The sequence below is a fragment of the Mesocricetus auratus genome, unplaced genomic scaffold (genome assembly GCF_017639785.1).
Source record: "Mesocricetus auratus isolate SY011 unplaced genomic scaffold, BCM_Maur_2.0 Super-Scaffold_100006, whole genome shotgun sequence".
In the NCBI taxonomy this organism is placed as follows: Eukaryota; Metazoa; Chordata; class Mammalia; order Rodentia; family Cricetidae; genus Mesocricetus; species Mesocricetus auratus.
The window spans coordinates 96892163-96913555 of NW_024429190.1; the positions used below are offsets into that span (position 1 = coordinate 96892163).

The 21393-nt window shown below is 36.2% G+C and overlaps 1 protein-coding gene across 4 annotated transcripts in view; it reads right to left on the reverse strand.

Moving 5' to 3' along the window:
- The window catches only part of Wapl (WAPL cohesin release factor), a 66560-nt gene that overhangs the window by 14005 nt on the left and 31162 nt on the right, over positions 1-21393 (reverse strand). For 3 of the 4 annotated variants that reach the window (XM_040747690.1, XM_040747689.1, XM_040747688.1), the window contains exons 5-12: positions 12702-12797; positions 10179-10331; positions 9771-9907; positions 8869-8980; positions 7731-7958; positions 3521-3632; positions 2743-2840; positions 980-1056 (exon numbers count right to left, since the gene is read on the reverse strand). In XM_040747690.1, the coding sequence (XP_040603624.1) occupies positions 980-1056; positions 2743-2840; positions 3521-3632; positions 7731-7958; positions 8869-8980; positions 9771-9907; positions 10179-10331; positions 12702-12797 (1013 nt within the window). The remainder of the gene's footprint in view (positions 1-979; positions 1057-2742; positions 2841-3520; positions 3633-7730; positions 7959-8868; positions 8981-9770; positions 9908-10178; positions 10332-12701; positions 12798-21393) is intronic. The other variant, XM_040747691.1, reaches the window with a different exon arrangement.

Below are 21393 nucleotides of genomic sequence, written 5' to 3' on the forward strand. Positions count from 1 at the left end.
CACAAAAGCAACACAAAACAGGAAATGGAGATGATACAGCATTTGGATTTGCTTCAAAATAACATACAAAAAAGACTTGCCAAAATGGTATTCAAGCTAAGTAATATTAGTTTCTTACACTATTCTGTCTACATTTCTCTAAGTTTGAAATTCTCCAAATATGAGGTTAAAACACAGATAATCTGGATCATTCACTGAAACATTTGTTCCTTTCATAAGGAAATTCACAAAGACAATAAAGGGTCATATAGAATTGCAGTTTAAGATTAGTTTCTCAAAGCTGAGAACCAGAGAAAGTTAATCCCAGTGGCATAATGCTAGCTAAGATAAAGGTCAGAGAACTAGGGCAGAGATAGCAAAAACTAGGACAGTGATACCAAGAAGAAACGGCTGTAATAAGACAGAACCAGGTTGGAGATACAAAAGCACTGAGGTGAAAGCATTAACCAAACTGTGATGAAGCCTAGACAAGGAGAGAAGATACAAAAAGATCTGGGAAAAGGAGATACAAGTACCGGGCAGAATCCACTTCTAACAATGGAACTAATGTATTTACCATTCACTATATGCTAAGCAGTGTTCTACTAGGCTTTACAAACAACTCAACTCATTAATATATATTATACACACACCTTAAAATGTGTTAAACATCTCTTATCTATACATGTATTATATATATTGTAAAAAATGTATCCATGATATATGTCAAGATATATTTACCCAATTGTGAAAACTACCCTAGCAGTTAGGCACAATTCTTGCCATCCCCATAAAGAACTTTCAACAACAAAATGATTTGTCCAGGTTTACAGCTAACATGTAGGATCTGAAATTCTAACCAAAGCTCAAGAATCTGTACTCCTAACTTTTGCTCTACAGTGTATTTATTCACAAAACTCAACAGACAACACACTTTAAGAAGGAACTGAGTACAACTTCATTTCCTTTGTTTTAAATGAGAGAGTTTACAAAAACTTACTTAGCTGATGAAATAATGAGCTGTGAATCTTTATAGGCTATCAAGTAGCTTTGATTCTCTGGATTATGCACTGTTACCTAAAAGGAAAGGATATAAAATGACTGTAACAATGCCATTTATATAAATAATACCAAGCTTTACCTGATGTCTTAAATACACAAAGACAAAATAGATCTTGCCATCTAAGGATACAACTTCTAAGTTGTGACCACAGAGTCGTAATTAAATGAGGGACTACAAAATTGGCAACATTGAAAATTTTTCAATGTAACAACAGCCAAAAAATAATTAGAAGTCAAATGTAAAATGAATCCAAAGTGTTTCTAGAAATGTACACCCTGGGTCACTTCATGAACTCACTTGACTGGAACACACAACATGAGAGTTTTGCATCATGCTTTTGTCATGCCACACACCAACAAATGTTTCTCACACAGCTAAGAAACAAGTCTGTTTTATGCTACAAATTACAATATACATACAGAGTCTGATACAGAGTCATTTGCTTTAATATAACAAAAACTTTTAATGGTTTAAAAGTGTGTACTGGTGTATATAGAGTCACAATGACTGACTTTAAACATTGCTGTTTAATAGCTGAGCATGGTGATACACAACTTTAATCCTAGGAGGAGGAGGATCTCTGTGAGTCTGAGGCCAGCCTAAAATGCAAATTCTAGGGCAGTCAGGACATACAGAGATCCTGTCTCAAAAAAAAAAACAAAAACAAAATGCTGCTTAAGATTCTGCCTTGGCTTTAATTTTAAAACCTTTTGCACTATGTACCTATTTAATACTGATAATACTGATAATATATTGCAATCACATTAAAATTTACTAGGCAAAACAGGTGCTGAGCAGCAAAGTTTATGAAACTACACCTCTACAACCTGTAAGTGCAACCTACAAGGGCAATATTTAAAATAAGAGAACTACCACCCAAAATGTAGCACACATCTTTAATTTCAGCACTCAGGAGGCAGCACTCAGGACTTAACAATGAGTCCAAGGCTATCCTGGACTACACAGTAACCATCCAGGTCAGCTAAAATTAAACAGTGAGATCCAAACAAAAAAACTACAGCTCCCTGGAAGAAGGAACAATTTCAATTTTATGTATGCCAAAAGATCCTCCATGTTTTTAAAAGTACCTAGCTAATCCACTTAAATCAGCAATTAAACACCCTAAATTCACTGGCAATAAAATTATAGCCTACACTGAACTAGGTTAAGTCATTTATAACCCAAAGAACAAAATATATTTACTGTTGCCCAACAGTATTATTTTCCAAAGTCAAATAGTTTTATCTGTGCTTATTATCTGACTCAAAAGCTAAATAAACAAAAGTATATTAACGAAAACAAAAAAATGGCTGTGTTTGCTGTTTTCAACAAACAAGTTAGTATTTTTACCAGAAACAGAATTCTGCATTAAGAAAGCTATATATAAAGTCAGGTACATAAAATCAAACCTATATGCATCTTTCATTTGAAGCAATAATAAACAAATAGAGGCTTTTTGTTTTGAGACAGATTTTTATTCATGTAGCTCATAGTGGCCTTCAATTCATAATCCTTCCTCCTTAGCCTCCCAATTTTAGGATCACAGCATGTATTACCATGTCCAGTAATATAACACATTCTTGAAACAAACCCTTGCAATTTTTAATTCAGAGCAACAAAGGTAAAAAAATCTAGAATTTATAAAGCATCAGGTGGTTATAAGTATATATAATCGCAATTAGAAATAATTCCATACTTACACTCTCCAAAACTCGCAAACATCTCTCTGCTCCCCATAAAGAGGCTACTAGTTTCTCTTCATCCTCATCTCTACTTAAATGATCCACACACTCTTTTACTAGGCAAAAAGAAATAGACAAAAGTTAGTATATAAAACTTCAAAAACTATTCCTCAGCTAACATCAAAAGTCACTCACACACACGCTACAAATATACTGAAATGTGAACATCATTCTATGCTTGATATTAAGTGCACGGGTGTAAACGAGAATGGCTCCCATATGCTCAGATATTTGGATGCTTGCTCAATAGCTGTTTAGTAAGGATTAGGAGGTTGGGGCTTGTCAGAAAAGGCCTGTACTAGGGATGGGCCTTGAGGCTTCAAAACACTCAGGCCATTCCCAGATAGTTCCACTTCCATCCCTTCTCTATTCAGTGCTTATGTGTCCAGATGTGAACTCTAGCTACTGCTACAGCATCGTGTCTACCTGCCTCTATGCTCACTGCCATGATGGTCATGGACTCCCCCCTCTGAAACTGTTGTAAGCCTTCAATAAACTCCTCCTCCTTTAAGTTGCCTTGGTCATGGTGTCTCCGTTTTGTTGTTTCACCAGATTGGGTTTCTCTTGTGCAGCCCTAGCTGTCCTAGAACTGGCTCTATAGACCAAACTAGTCTTAAACTCAAACTCAGAGACCCACCTGCCTCTGCCTCCGAAATGTTGGAACTAATAAACGCACGCACGCACGCAGTGTGTGTGTGTGTGTGCGCGCGCGCGCGCGCGCGCGTGTGATACAGACCTTTATCTACAATATGATCCAGGCCACCCAAAAGCCGGAGCTCTTCTTTAAACCAATCTCCTGCTCGTTTGGAAGTGAGGGACAGCAATGTCTCCATAGCTAAATGACCAGTCTAAAAATCAGAAATACCATTAATGAATACTGAGGCGTAGAGGTTTTTTTCTCTGTATAACCCAGGTTGTCCCAGAACTCATAGAGACTTGCCTGCCTCTGCCTTCCAAGTGCTGGGATTAAAGGCGTGCGCCATCACTGCCTGGCTAGAATAATTCTGAAGCATTAATTTCAGGGTTTTTTTTCTTTTTTAAAATGTAGTAAGTAAAAAAAAAAGTAAATGCTTTCATAGATGAATTCTAATTTTATCACAATAGTCTATACTGAAGGAACTGTGTCTCAACTATATCGCTTGATTTTATGTAAGAACATTTATTAAAAGTAAATTTATTTTTGCTAATTTCAATAATATATAATGGCCGTATAGAGGCTCAGATGTGGCATTATTGAATCAATCATATATTCTTTACTATAAATAAATATATTGGATTAGCCTACCAAAAAGAATGTAATGAGATAAATTTCAAGGAGGCAAGTATGGGACTATCAGTGACCCTATTCAATGGGCATTAATTTAAACAGCCTGAAGGTACAAAGTGGTAACAATAGTTTTGGTTTATATTTTTTCCAAATACAACATGAGCATTTTCCCACATATTTATTAGTGAAACACATTTTTTTTTCTTCAGGTTCTCTGCTCATTATTTTCCTACAAAGTCGTCTTATCATACTAAAACTTTATACTACAGGATTATTTATCAGTTAGAAGATTCCTTGTAGTCACAACAATATATATTCAGAACCACTAACTGGTGCACAAATAAGAACCACATTTACAACTAGGTTAGCATTTTTCTTTATGAATCTATAATTTTTTTGAAGCCTAAAGTCAGTTCCCAACAAAGTAATCTAATCTAGTTCTTGGTCTAATAAAGGAAGTTTAGCCTAAGAGGGAAATAATCAGTTGGGCTGAAGGCAGTGATATAATTACTGTTCAGGTTAATCCCTGCACTATACCGATGAATGATGCATTAAAAAAAAAGTGGGGGAAATAATTAACAAAGACTGGAAAGACTTTTGTCCAACCCCAAACCCAACCTGAACTTACAAAAGGGAAAACTTTTTACCTTGGCATATATTATATTTGAAACTGAATATACATTACTTACAAAATTAAAGTATTTTACCAAAAAGACTCTTACTGGTACCAATTTAGAAGGATTTAAACATTTTAGTAAGTTCTTTGGATACAAAATTTTTGCTAGGGTAAATACAGAATTAGAACTCAAGACAACAAAATCACTGTTGGGTTCATTACTCATTCTAGGTCCTGCAAGGAGTAATTTAATGACAAAATTTACCAGCTCATGCGTTTTAACAGTAAGCTGAGGCCTAATGCTGCAATCATGAAGAATATAAAAATATCATAAGCTACAATTCAAAAATAGCATATTATTTTAAGCATTTTTATTTGAAAACTTAAATAATCCTCTAACGCAAACTCACTAACAAAAACTATTCTGTTAACTGTTAGCATCCAGCAATCCATTGTTTAAAACTATTACTGTTGTTATCTTCATGTCATATCAACAGAACAAATATATTTAAAAGAAGCTAAAGTAGTTTTTAATTTTTATGATTTTCTTTTCTTTTTTTGAGACAGGGTTTCTCTGTGTAGCTCTAGCTGTCCTGCAACCTGGTTTGTAAACAAGGTTGACTTTGAACTAAAGGATCTGCCTGTCTCTGCCTCCCGAGTGCCAGAGTTAAAAGTGTGAACCACCATACCTGGCTATAAATTTTATTATTAAAAAAAATCAAAATCAGGGCTGGAGAGATGGCTCAGCAGTTGAGAGCACTGACTGTTCTTCCAAAGGTCCTGAGTTCAATTCCCAGCAACCACATGGTGGCTCACAATCACCTTGAATGAGATCTGATGCCCTCTGCTGGTATGCAGGCAGAAGATTGTATACGTAATAAATAAATATTTTTAAAAAATCAAAATCAAAAAAGTTTAAAATAGTCAGGCAGTGGTGGTGTATTTAATGGCAGCACTTAGGAGGCAGAGAAAGGTGAATCTCTGTGAGTTTCAGGTCAGCCTGCTCTACAGAGGGAGTACTGGAACAGCCAGGGCTGCAGTTACACATTGAAACCTTGTCTCAAAACAACAACAAAACAAACACAACTTTAAAATATACAAAAATATCACACAACAAAAATCAAACCAGACCCAAACAATTAATATAACAAAACCAATGTGTGCAGCTATTCTTTAAACAAAGCAACTTTTAAGCCTACTATACAACTTAAAAATAACCATATTGAAGAACAGTTGGCACTGAGCTGAAGGAGAAAAAAAAGGTACCTAACGTAGTCCTGTGCCCTGCTTTCAACTATGTAAGTAAATTATTTAACATACTGTCAGCATTTTCCATGCTGACATTTACTTATCCTAACAAATTTAATAAACCAAATTCATGTACAAAAAAATTATCATTTAACAGCAAATATTTCAAGCAAAAATGCTGAATGAGTAATGACAGAGCTATATTTACTCAATTACACAGCAAATAAAAATTATAGGTTCAATTTAATTTTTATAGCATTAAAAATTAATTTTCCTCTATGGATGAATAAAACCCATATATATATATATATATATATAATTTTTATTTATTCATCTCTCCTAAGACCTAGGCTAGGTTCATTTCTTAGCTATCATCAACAGTACAGCAATAAACAGACGTACAAGAATTTCTGTACTTGGTTGAAAGTAGTAACTGAGTTACTAGATTGAGAAGAACAGTGGGAAAGATATCCCACTAACAACAAAGGATGAAAGAAAATACCATAATGAAACCTACACTTTGAATGTAAATTTAATAATTATTTTTAAAAATTAGATGTAAAAATGCTGAGTGAACGAAAATCATTATTTTTAAATGTAGTATAATACTGTTTCACTTCTGATTCAATCTAAAGGTTAATACACAATCTGGTGATTTTCCAATACTACAAAGTACATACCACATTTGAGTTTTGAACCTGACCTGTATTTAAAGCTGGCTGGCTTTCCTCCCATTTGCTATCTTTTTCAGAGTTCATGAATCCCTTAGTAAGTCTATAATTAAATATAGTGATAGTCTTCAGTTACTGTGACTAACATAACAGTCTATAAATTTTTGTGGCAAATGTTGCAGTCCTTTTAGCTAAGCAGGCAATAGAAAAAAAGGTTCATCTTAACAAAATCAAGTTATACGATAATTTTTTCTTCTCAAAACCATGGGACAATTATCTTACTGGCTTTGTAACCATTAGACTATCATCATCCATTGGAGAATTGTGCTCAGAATAAAGGTAACATTGGTCATAATGCCACAATGAATAAGAGCATTGCTCCAAAAGGAGCAAGTGACTAGGAATTTCCTTTTTTAGCATCGATACCCCAAGATAGTCTAGAATAAACAAATGCTTGCTTACAAATCCTCCAAATTGGAGAAAACGAAAATCTGAGGTGCTAATTAACAGCTTAACTTCTGAGGAAGGAAGAGAAAGAAAAAGATTAAACATAATCTAACAAGAAAAACCAGCTATTTACTAGCAAAACCAAAACCAAGAAAGGCTCAAATACAGATGAGCTAGTTTAGTCATTTCAGAACTGTGCTGACTAATGTCATGTCAACTTGACACAAGCTAGAGTCATCTGAAAGGAGGGACCTCAGTTGAAAAAAATGGCTCCATAAGATCTGGCTGTGGAACATTTTCTTAATTAGTGACTGACGGGGGACAGCCCAGTCCACTGTGACAGGAGGCTGAGGAAGCCATAAGGAGTAAGCCAGTAAGGAGCACCCTCCGTGGCCTCTGCAGCAGCTCCTGATTCCAGGTTTCTGCCCTGACGTCCCTCATTGACAAACTGACCTGGAAGTGTAAGTTGAAATAAAACCCTTTCCTCCCCAAGTTGTGTTTGGTCATGATGTTTCATCTCAGCAATAGTAACCCTAAGTAAGAGAGGAAGTGATGTTCAGGGGTAAACCTTAAGAGAAAACTTTATCAACAAAGGCAGTAAACAAGGTTAATAAAGGTTAAATGATTTATCAAAAGCCACATAGCCACTGCGACTAATGAGCATAGTCTTCATTAGTCACAGAAGGAAACAACCCACCGTTATATTTTCTAGATCAAGATGCTTATTGTGCACAGTTTCACAGAGTCTTCGGATTTTTTCTTTGATCTTGTTCATGTCTTTTTCATTCAGTAGCTTAGCTGAAGAAGCATCTTGTTCCAGTTCCAAGAGTCGAATCATGAGATCTAAGCTGGCCCTATCAAGATCCATGTTCAAACGATCTCTACTCAATATGTACATGAGAGCAGCTGTACAGAGGGACAGATTCTTCAACAGATCCCAAAAGAGAAACATTCATGAAAGCAATTACTAACAACTTTAGAAAACAAGGACATTGCTGACATTTATAAATTAAAATGTCTAAAATTTCTATTGTTGGTTTTGTTGGAGACCCTAAAAATGCTTGATTCACTGTTCTTCCAAAATATCCTAAGAAAATATATCTATTCGATAAATAAAACTCTGACTAAAAATTATTTTTTTCAACTAGACGGTGGTGGTACACACCTTTAATCCCAGCACTCTGAAGGCAGAGGCAAATGGATCTCTGTGAGGTCAAGGCCAGCCTGGCCTACAGATCAAGTTCTAAGGCACAGAGAAACCCTGTCTGGAAAGACCAAAAAAAAAGTTTTTTCCTCTCAATCATCCTTCTCTAGTGAATGTTCAACTAGAATATAAAGTCAACTACCCATTTCTTTGGACACTTTTGCTAAATATATTATACAGTATATAAATATCTGTTACAATATACTTTGCAACAAAGATATGCCAATTTATGGTTCAAAAATAGTAACATGAGTGTTATAATTTGTATAAAAATACATTTTTCCCTCTGACCAACAGAAAAGATAGTGGTAAAATCGTTGCTAAATTGCTAACTTTCGTTTTTATGTCATTAATGTCAAACAATATGAAAAGATTCCTCTGAATAGAGGAAATAATTTTTATAGTATAAATCATTCAGTATAGTGTGTTAACTGACAAATGAGTAAGATTTTAATAATAGAAACATTTATATTTTAAATATGCCAATGACTTTTCTTGTTTCCAGAAAACACAATTTATGAAGCAAAGACATATGGCTATCATCTCTACTTATCAATGAAGGTATTTTCTGATATGGTCACGGACTATAATTTTTCAGTAATACTTTTCAGACGTAGAAACTTAAAAATACCTGATGGTGCTGGGAATCATCCAAGGTTTTAAAGACCATTGCAACCATCCCATGTGCTCTCAGGTGCATTCGAAAACTGGGCATGGCACATTTAGTAGCCAAGCTAATAACACTAGAAGGAAACAGACTATGTTAGAACAGCTAACAATTGCTAGGACATTAGCTGCAGTTTACATAATTCCAACAAGCAAATGAGAAGGAAGCAGAAGGCTTGAACAAACCCAAATTTTAAAACGTGTACCAAGGTTTAAGAGTCTGACTAGGCACACTACATTTACAAAATTGAATAGCATGATATCTGTAATGTATTCCTCAAATCATTACAACCATTAAAATTCTAATTATCTATCATAATGCTGCTATTTGTGAAAACTATTAGTGGTTATATTTAGTTGGATATACTCCAACTGACTATAGATAATACAACAAAGTCAAGGTATTGAATCTATTACTATATGTAAAAGATGAACCATGTCTCTGCTCAAATCATTCTATCATTTGATGCTGAAACTGAGATAAAAAAACAAAAAACAAAAAACTGAGTCTTTAGTATACTATTTACTTTTTAGCAACTGGAAACTGAAGCCTATACTATATAAAAAAGGGAATACTTGCCGGGCGTTGGTGGCGCATGCCTTTAATCCTAGCACAAGGGAGGCAGAGGCAGGCGGATCTCTGTGAGTTTGAGACCAGTCTGGTCTACCGAGCAAGTTCTGGGACAGAGTCCAAAACAATACAGAGAAACCCTGTCTCAACCCCCCCCAAAAAGAAACACTTAATATATCACTGATTATCAATACATAAATTTTTAAATATCTAGCTTTACTAACAAGTTTAAAGGTGTCTAGTTGAAAAACTTAGCATGCAAAACATTATAAAACACATAAAAATTAAGATCTTACCTAAGGCAACGTGTGTTTAGAGGCTGAGTACTCTTTAAGCCACTTAACAAGTATTCAATGTCATCAGTGAACTCTTGATTTTCACCAAATTCCACCACATCATTGAAGTGCTTCACGTGCTGAACAACAGTATATAACTGCCAAGAAAAAAATAAGCCCACCTCTTTGGTAACTATGAATTAGCATATCTAAATCTATAGGTTTACTGTATTTAACAAAAAAACCTATACAATCATTCATTAGATGGCAAATAAAAAAATGTTTTAAAATCATCAGTACTAATAATAGGACAAGATATGTGGTTCAAAACTGTGGCTATCAGTGTAGTGATATCTGTTTAAGACAAAAGGCTAAATGTTACACATAGAAATCTATCCACGTGCAGTAAAACTGTATATGGACGCTTACTTCTTTGTCTTCTTTTCTGCATTTCAGTGCAGTAACTATATCTTGGTAGGGCTGAGTAGGTATTGTCACAGTTTTTATCACTTTGAGTGGTGGTGCAGGAGCCTTAAAAACTCCATCATCTTTTTGATTTGGTTCCTTTGAAGACAGCCTCACCTATTAATAAAGGTATTAAATTAGTTGTTCTAAGCGAATATTTTAAAAGGTAACATCTTGTCTATGTGACAAATTTAGCTTTTAAAAAGTAAATGAAGTTTGTTGTTGTTGTTGTTTTTAAGGGAGAAGAGGGAGGCTGTTGGAAGGTCCTAAGAGATAATTTAAATTCCATGCACTACTAAGACTTAAATGTTTTACACACAAAAGAACCACTTGAGAAATACTTCTGGCTTTTTTAAACCTCGATTTTCATATCATTTGTTTGCTTCCAGGACCGTTAAGAGAATAAAGAACCACAATTGCATGCATAGGTAGCATTGATAAGCAGTTAGACAGGGTTTCAGAAAAACTTCAGCAAAAGAATCATAAAAGCATAGGAAACTAAAAGCAATATAGAACTGAAGTACTAAGTTGTAACAAGAACAAAGCATGTTTCAACATCACAATAAATCACTAGTATATATGATGGTGACATCATAATCAATTTAAGGAAAAAACCTATACCTATACCATGCTATTCTTGGAACTGAGGATGAACATTTGTCTATGCATGAAGCTCTGACTTGAAACTCTATGCCCAAATTTTTGTTACTGTTATAAGAACTCATTCCTTTGGTAGCTCCAGATGACTGATAGGAATTTTAATGCATACTATGAATCCTTTTCTTGAAAATACATCTTTTAAGGGGTGAGGAGATCCTCAGTATGTAGCATGAGCATGTAGGCCTTCAACTTGAGATGAGTCCCCTAGTTAGTTGTCTTGTGGGTATGTCACCATACCTAGACAAGAATATTTTTAAAATTTTGTTTTCAAAAATATTAATGGAATATAATTTCATCTCCATGAAAAGTAAATTAAGGAATGAAAGTCACTTATATAAAAGATACAAAGGTAAATATTCAGACAAAACACTCTTACACATAAGAATATTAAAAAAAAAAAAAGAAACAATGTGAGATGCACTCTCACACTGAACTCTTGGGGGAGGGTCTAGGCCCTGCCCTGGATGAAATGACAGACTATGAACACCCCCATGGAGGGCCTCACCCTCCCTGGGGAAATGAGAGGATATTGGGGGGTTGAGAGGAGGACACGGGAGGAGGGGAGGGAAACAGAGAGGGAGCTGGAATTGACATGTGAAGCAACCTTGTTTCTAATTTAAATTTAAAAATAAAAAAAGAAAGAAAGAAAAAAGAAAAAGAAACAGGCCAGACCAGGCGATGGTGGCACACTCCTTTAATCCCAGTACTCGGGAGGCAGAGGCAGATGAATCTCTGTGAGTTTGAGGCCAGCCTGGTCTACAGAGAGGTGCCTGTCTCGAAAAAAAAAAACAAACAAACAAACACACAAACAAAAACAGAGACAACAAACTTAAAAAAAAATTCACAGATTGAAGAATATAGCTTTGGGGGAAAGAGTAAACTGGTGGTGATTTCTCCACCTCAGCCTTCCAAGTGCTAGGACCAGATGTATGGATTGTCAGGCCTAGCTTTATTTTAAGTTCTGAGGGTCAGCAGGATGAAGAGAAAGCTCAGTTGGTAAGGTGCTTGCCATGCAAGCATGAAGACCTGAGTTCGAATCCTCAATGTATATACTTTAAATAAATGAATGAATGAATGGATGAATGAATAAATAACTGGGCACAGAAGCAAAATAATAGTTTGGGGTGAAGATCAACTGATCCTTGAAGCTCACTAGTCTAAGCTTAACTAGCCAAATTCAAAGAGACACTTTCTCAAAACATTGGGCCAGGCAGTGGCAGAGCACACCTTTATTCAAAGAAGCAGGAGGACCTCTGTGAGTTTGAGGCCAGTATGGTCTACAGAGACTATTCCAGCACAGCCAAGGCTATACAGAAAAACCCTGTCTCAAAAACCAAACAAACAAAAAAGGCAGAGAGGGTCAGTGAGACTGTTTAGCAGGTAAAGGTGCTTGCCAAGCAAGCCTGATAACCTGCTTAATTCCCAGAACCCACATGATAGAAAAAAAGAAATTACTTTTAAAAGTTGTCATCTACTGAGTGCAACACACCTGTACACACTCCTACATAAATACATACATAATACCACATACACACACACACAGAGAACCAATACTAATACTTTATAAGGAATAATTTTTCTTAAACCCTAAACACTATAAATTCTATGAAACAGGAATCAGTATTGAATGCTTTGGTTTGTTTTTTGCTGTTTTGTTTCTGAAATAGGGTCTCAGTATAAACCCCAGATTGGCCTTGAACTCCTACAAAGCTTTAATTTGTAAGGCTTTTCAATTATAACTTTGAGAGAACAAAACTTAAGACAGTGACTATCTATCTAGACTAACTTGTAAATTATTTTATGAGAGAAATAAAAAGGTTTACTTACTGTGACATTCTGAGGTTTTACTACTGGTGGTCCAGGCAATTCTTCTGAGTCTGGATGGTTCCAATGCCTGGCATTATATACAGCTTTTGTAGGTGACTAGTGAAATGAGAAAAAGATCAACTGCTTCCATCTCACTTCATATACCTTACAAAAAGGTGTCATTTACAAAGAATAACTGAAATGCATAAACATACGTCTTAGACCAAAAAGATGCTTTTGCCAGTCTATGTCAGACATAATCACTTTGGTATTTAGCACAGAATTAGCAATTGCTCTTCTGTGCAACCAACCAACCAACCAACCAGAAAAAGAAAGCATTTGGAACTGCTAACAAGCACATAGATTATATAGCGGTTGTCTAAGAGGAGCATAAAGAACAGGGAGCTAGTTTATATTTCATCTACTCTGAGCACCTGTGACCCAGAAAATCTGATCGAGTCACTGCACCAGTTCATAAATTAAGATATAATGAGTCACCACTTAATGCAAACCTATTTCCTAAAAGTTGTCCATGTCCTCTACAAACACACCTTTGTACATATGTGCCTACATTCTCACATATTCAAACACAGAAGAGACAGGTAAATAAATATTCTTAAAGTAAATGCTTTTAAGATCTAGTACTTAATATATTTAATTCAACATGCTCATTAGCAAACTTTTATTTTTCATTAGTCATTCTTCATTAATTTTCTAACAATAGGAATCACGCAGCTTGAGACAGAAAGAAGTTCCATACTCAAAAAAAAAAATTTTTTTTGGAGGAAGGGTTTCAAGACAGGGTTTCTTTGTGGCTTTGAAGGTTGTCCTGAAACTAGCTCTTGTAGACCAGGCTGGGCTCAAACTCACAGAGATGCACCTGCCTTTGGCTCCCTAGTGCTGGGATTAAAGGTGTGCACCACCACCACACAGCTTTAAAAACTTGTTTAAGTTTTATAAAAGTAACTGTATTACCTCACAAAACGATAGTCTGTTCAGTGTACTAACAACTGTGAATTCTGTAGCAAAAATATATAAATATATTGAATGTTCATAAAGATATAAACTATCTTGAACACAGGCTATTGTGCTGCTAAATCAATTTACTTAAAATTAGTCTCTCAGTTTTAACATTCGGATAAATAATGAAACCTGTAAATTCAAACCCTAAGATTAAATTATCATAGAAGGAATAAAACTGATTTTCAAAAGAAAACTGATTAAACAAAGAATGAAAAGACAGAACATTCCATTCTACCTTTAAAAAAAAAAACCTGACACTGAATTTTGTCGTTTTAAACTTCAATCTTTGATCTGATTAGTGATTCTGTTAGAGCAACACACACAAAATAGTGTTTGTATAAAACCTACTTCAAGAATGGCCAAATATTCCTGTTTCCATTACTTTTATGAACTTTATTTGCATTAAGTAATGATTCGTTATTATATCTAAGTTATAAACACTAATTACTATGTTAAGTATTAAATATTTCTGATAGCTATTTAATTCTGGGCTACACTATGAGTCCAGCACCTTTATGGGAGGGAGGTAAGGAGGGAGGGAGGGAGGGGAGGGGAGTGGAGGGAGGGTTTATCCACCCTACAGGGACTCAGATCAACAAAAGGATAATAAGAGTTAGGAGGAACTGGGCTGTGATGTGCATGCCAGCACCTGGGAACCAGAGGCAGGTGGATCTCTGACTTCGAGACCAGCCTGGTACACAGAGTGAGTTGTAGGAGAGCCTGGACTAAGCAGAGAAACCCTGTCTTGAAAAACCAAGAGAGAAGGGGGCAGGGGGAGGAGGAAGGTAGTTTGGATATCTCAAAGGGGATTGAAACACAAACACTAAGTGAGTATATATTAGGTGCTGCATATCTTTAACCTTAGCACTCAGGTCATGGCGGATCAAGGGGTTCAAGGCCAGTCTCACCTATATAGAGCCTGGGCTACAAGGACCTTTTCTCAAATATACCTTCACCATATATACCTTCAAAGTTGGTTCTTGTTGGAGATTCTGTCACAATCAGAAAAGTAACTAGTACATTATATTTAGCATGTAATTTGATAAGCCTGTAATTTTAAAGTTTTTGATGTCTATAATTTTAATGTTAGTATAAAGCAATGTAAAGAAAAAGAGATTTGATCAAAACTTTCCTTGACTTTTATTTCCAATGTTACAATTAGATGCTTTAAATTTTTTTAGATTTAGGTATGTGTATTAGTTTTAATGTTATGCCTAGTGCCCATGAAAGGCAGAAGAGAGTATCAGATGCCCTGGAACTGGAGTATGGATGGTTATGAGACACCATGAAACTACTCAGCCATCACCTCTCTGACCAGTATGTTATTCCTAGAAGCAGGTTTGATTCTGAGCACCCATATAGCTGCTCACCACAGTCTGCAACTCCAATTCCAAGAGACCCAATGCCCTCTTATGGCCTCAATGGGAACTAGGCATGCACACAACACAGTACACAGATATACATGCAAGCAAAACTACCATATATATAAAATATAAATTTTTAAAAAATGACTTTCAAGTAATTTAAATATAAACACTAAGCATATGAAAGAAAGCAACTAAAGTAAAAATGCAATCAACCGCCAAGTTGTTACATTAGTACCACGCTGAAGAATTATAGGAGCCAATACTAAGTGATTACTAAGCAAAATAAGCAAAATACAAAAAAATCTCTTGTAAGCCGGCATGGTGACACCCACCCTTTAATTCTAGCACTCTGAGGCAGAAACAGGCAGATCTTTATGAGTTCGACACCAGTATGATCTAAATAGCAAGCTCCAGGGCAACCAAGATTACCTAGTAAGACCCTGTCTCAGAAACAAACCACCCCACCAAAAAGACCCATATAAGTAGGGTGTGGTGGCATGGGTCTACAATGTTAGCTCTCAAGAGACTGAGACTGAGGAGTTTCAAGTCAGTCTAGGATACAGTGAGTGAGGACCCTTTCTTTAAAAAAAAAAAAAAAAAAGCAAATTTTACTTTTTAGCAAGAAAGTTAGTAAGAAAGCATCTGGCTATTTTTACAAAAAAAGAAAATAGTAAATAAAATGGGTTTCCTACAAGTGGAGAAAGAGTAGAATAGTGACCCTTAACTAAATTTACTTTTTTTTTTTAATAGATTTTACTTTTGGAAAAATGATGATGATGTGAGAGTGTGGGAAACATACAATTTAAAGCAAACCAGAACCAAGAAACCTACTCATAGTTTAAATAAATGAGGGAGAATATACCAACTGATCAAGTGGAAGGCAGACAGACCTAACCCCAAGTAATATGTAAAAACAGCATTTGCCTTTACACTTTTGCTCTCAGTGGGAAAGGCAAGTGTATGCCTGTAAACAAATTTTGAATAACTTGTGTCTGTGTACAGTGTATGTGCCTGGGTGTGCAAGCCAGCACAGAGCACAAATCAATGTCCAGTGTCCTCAACTGCTCCATGTTACTTTTTGAGACAGTCTTTCATTGAACCTGAAGCTCACCAACTTGACTGTGACTGGGCAGCAAGTGACTTCTTGGGATCCACCCAACTCCTAACTCTACAGTGCTAGGGGTATAGGCACTACCATGCATGGTTTTGTTTGTTTGTTTTTGTTTGTTTTCTTTAGCATGAGTCAAAGCCTGATCATTATAGTTGCTCATAAAGTATTTACCCATTGAGTTATCACCTCAGTCCCAAATCCTGAATATCTTAATGGCTTTAATTTGTTGAAATAAGCAAATATGTTCTTAGAACTGTTACAAGTTTGTTCATGTTAGATGCTTTGCTTTTACAAGACGCTAATGCTCATTAACAAGGAAAGGAATTGTGGATATGGGTTGACACTGAAGACATATATGTGTGGACTCAAAGACATTCATGTCTATATGTATGTGACTGTATACAAGCATGTTTCCCATCTTTGTTAAAGGAACCAAAGTTAATGAGAGCATACCTAGTGCACAAAACTTAACAGATAGTACATGATGAACCTATGTTATTCAGAAGCAAGGAATTTCTCCAGAATGACAGAGACATGTCAGGGAGACCAAACAGCCCCAGCACCTGGTACCCTAGAGGCCATAAGAGGGCCATGGAACTGGAGTCACAGGTGACTGTGAGCTTCCATAAGGATCCTGCAAAGCAAACCCAGGTCTTCTGTGATTGCTGAGCATCACTCTGGAGAGGACTGAACTAGGGCTGGAGAGATGCCTCAGCAGTTAAGAGCACTGGCTGCTCTTTCAAAGGACTTGTGTTCCTTTCCCAGTACCTACACGGTAACTCACAGCTGTCTGTGACTCCGGTTCCAGAGGATCTAGCACTCCCTTCGGCCTCTCTGGGTACCAGGCATGCACAAAATGCCTTTATATGCATGCAGGCAAAACACCTATACACACTTTAAAAAAAAAAAAAAGCACCCCAACAAAGGAAAACTAAGAGTAATAGTATTTTAGTAGTGTTTTAAATAAAGCATTATAGAAAAAAGCAACTATATAGACAAAATATTCTAACTTTCCTAAGTATTTTTGTCCTGGAACTAGCTCTTGTAGACCAGGCTGGTCTCTTTTTTTTTTTTTTTTTTTTTTTTTTTTTTTGGTTTTTCGAGACAGGGTTTCTCTGTGTAGTTTTGGAGGCTGTCCTGGCACTCGCTCTGTAGACCAGGCTGGCCTCGAACTCACAGAGATCCGCCTGCCTCTGCCTCCCAAGTGCTGGGATTAAAGGCGTGCGCCACCAACGCCCGGCTGCAAATACTATTTCTATTAAAGAAAGAGAATAATAAAACTATTTAAAATTCTAGCTTGAAAAACACTCCAGCAAGTGTTAAAAGACATTCTTTTTATTTCCTCTGGAATCCCCTATCAGCTAGCACTGAGATCATACATTGAATAAAGAGACAAGGAAGCCAATTGACCTGACTTTCTTCCACACCCACGGTCAACCAGAACCCACTCGACAACTCTTATTAAACTACTCTACAGTATCAATCTACCAGGTGTAAGTAGACAGCCATGACTTTTAACTTTTGTTTTCTGTTTTGTTTCTTGAGACAGGATATCTCTGTGCAGTGCTGGCTGTCCTGAAAGTCACTCTGCATACTGGCTGGTCTCAAATTTATTAAAACTCTGTCTCCTGAGTGCTGGGTTTAAAGGCATATGCCATCACACCTGGATGGCTTTTAACTTCATAGTCTTCAAGCATTCCCAATCATCAGACTAATTCAATATGCCTTTTATTCAGGCATCATTTGCATTAGCATCTCAAGTTTCTAGCTTTTTAGAAATCATCACCATCTAGATGTCTAAATCCTAAAATGGCAGGTAAACCCTCAAATACAGGACAAAAGTAATACTCAGTAAATACATTGAACAAAAAAAGCTATTTTGGGAAAGTGAGTTCTAACTGTTAAAACAAGCACCGTGTGAAGGAACATTTGTTCTTGGGTAAGATGTGGGAGTACTTGTCCTTTAAAATCTCTTCAGTTACAAGACTCTGTTTTTAAATTGAGAACTTATATAAATTAATTTCAGGAAACAAGAAAGAATTTATAAAATAAAAAGCTGTAACTTTAAAATTGCAGGCTCATACAATTGCAATTTTCTAATACAAATTACTATGTATGTAATCATGATTTATAATGAGAAGTAATTTTAACCTAATTGCCCAAAAGCTTATTATCCAGTGTCATATTGAATGACAGAAGGAAAAAAATTTTAAGTCCAAAATGTTCCTTAGAAAGTCCGACAAAAGATAGGGCCAGATGGGCCCAGCATTAAACTACAGAGAAACACTGAAAAGTAGTGGTAGAAATATTTGAAAATTGAAAACACACTGATCTTACATTGGTTTCAAAGATCCAGAAAACAGTCTTAATTGTAAAACGAAATGGAAATGCCCAACATTCTCAGGCAAAATACAACCTTCCAAGCATTGAAGGTGATTCTGGTTGATAATAAAAACACCTTAGAAGCAGACAGGAGTAAGTAGGAGTTGAATATAAAGTGGGCAGAGCAAGGAAAAAAAAAATGACCTCTGCAAATAAGTAGATGTACGACAACTGGAAGGGAGGTAGGGAAATGCTAGCCAGAAACCAGAAACTGGTTAACAATTCATGAACAAAAAGTACCAGAATTTCCAAACGATCGACCACTAAGACCTACCCAAGGTTCCTTAAATACAGTTTATGTTCAAGTCCAATTCCTACAGACCCTTTATTTTCCTAACTAGCAAATGACTCTTCTTAGTTTGCTTTGTTTTTTTCTAACGTGTATGACTGTTTTGGATCATGTATGATATGCACTACATGTATATCTGGAGCCTGCAGAGGTCAGAATGGTGTCAGACGCTGGAACTAATGGTATGAAACACCATGTGGGTGCTGGGGAATCAAACCTAGGTGCTCTTAACCACCAAGCCAATTCTCCAGCCCAGCAAATGACTTTTTAAAGTCATTATTTCAACCAGGTTTTTTTCACCCTTCTCATTTTTCTGTAGCATGCAACCTGCCAGCCAACCCTCAATTCTTTTTTTTTTTTTTTTTTTTTTTTTTTTTTGGTTTTTACGAGACAGGGCTTCTCTGTATTGTTTTGGAGACTGTCGGTCCAGCCCGGCCTCGAACTCAGAGATCTACCAGCCTCTGCCTCCCAGGTGCTGGGATTAAAGGTGTGTGCCACCACCGCCCGGCCAAGCCAACCCTCAATTCTAATAACAACTCCTGCCTACACTCCTGGTAAGGCAAAAACTGTACAGATGACATACTTGATAAGTTAATACAGGGCTGCAGAAGATGAGTTAGCAGTTGAGAGCACTTGCAGAGGACCTGGGCTTGGTTCCCAACAACCACATGGTGGTTGACAGCCATCTGTAACTCCAATACCAGGGAATCTAACAAACTCTTCTGACCTTGGGCAACCAGGCACACATATGGGTGCATGCATATATATATATATACATATATATATATATAATGTATGTATATACACACACATATGCAGGCATATTTAAACATAAAAATGTTTTTTTAAGAAAGTGAATGTTTCTAATACAAGAAGGTAGAGAAAAGGAAAGTCTTGGCAAGCCTATGTCTATATTACTAAGGTGAGAAGATGACTTATGTGATCCAGAAACCGTTGACAAATATTAGGACCAAATAAATGGTTAAGCAGATTTCTCACTGTAGACAAAAAAGTAAACTACAAAAGCATGAAGGGCAAATAAGCCTGGCATTGGACCAGAAGTGGGAGTATCACCGTGAACTCTGGGTTCTACAAAACTAGGTATGTAGTCATATGTAAAACATAGCATGAGGGTAGAGATCTATAGGTGACAAGTAGAGGAGGGCCTGGCATGTGCAAGGCCCTAAGTATGAGTCCACAGTCTTTAACAACAAAAAGAGGGTATGTGTATTTTTACATGATTCGTATCTCTGTGTACTTAACACGGTTTTGAAGCAGTGAGAACACAGTATCCCTCTAGTGCTGCGACCAAAAACATGGCAATGAAATTGAATGAGAGGAGGCTATTCTATAACTGCTGAGAACATTTTCTCCTCACTCACATCCCTTCTCTTATGGTATCTGAAAGACAATCTACATACAAATTCCTTGGAGAGTTTGGTTTTCTATGAATCCTAAAATTTAGTTTCTATCAATCATGCAAAAGGGAGTATTTACTTAAGTCTCTTCAGGAAATAAAATACTATTATGTTACAACGCTTTACCCACATTACTTTTTGTTTGTTTGTTTTTCAAGACAGGGTTTCTCTGTATAGCAACCCTGGCTACCCTGGAACTTCCTTTGTAGACCAGGCTGGCCTGAAACTCACAGAGATCCACCTGCCTCTGCCTTCTGAGTGTTGGGATTAAAGGTGTGTGCCACCATAAGCTTGACTCACATTACAGCTTTCAAGTGTGTTCAATCTCATAGCCTTTTAAGTTTAAAACAAACAAACAAACAAAAACAGCAGTAATTCCCTTAATTTTCCTGACACTATAGTATCATGTCCATCAATACAGCAGCAAATAGGTCTGCTGCTGACTTGTTTTCCATGACCTGGTTTACTTTAGGCCAGATAAGATTACTCTAAAACCAGGTCAAGTGCATGTACACTATTAACTTTTTAAAGCTGTGTGAATAGCAAAGCAAAATCTCTCGACATTAAGTTTAAAACTAAATTTAAAAACTGAACACAGGATTGCAGATACAGCTCAGTGGTAGAGTGCTGGCCTAGGGTGTGTAAGACCTTAGGTTAGATCACTAACACAACAAAAACAAAACACTACCAAATATTAAATACAAATAAGAAACAAAAGTTGTCTTGGTCATGGTGTCTCTTCACAGCAGTAAACAGTAACTAAGACAAGGTTCAATACTAGATGAAAACAAGTTAGAAGATACAATGCAGAATAAGATAGTCACATGGTGTCAGAATAAACCTAATTAAATCATAAAAAGGAAAATGTGCCTTTGTTTTGAACAAAGTTCATGATCCCAACCTTGGTTAGCTTTTCAAACCAATATTAAAGGTCAAGAATGCATATACAAGGCCAAATTCAATCCCCCTGTAGAAAGTAAATTGAGGTATAAATGAAAATATATTAAAAGTGGAATAACCAGAAAATAGAGAGCTTCAAATGTAAAGAAACATACACTATTATCACCAATGAGGCTCTGCAAAAAGAAGGAAAAAAAAAAAAAAACGAAAGTTTAACCTAAAT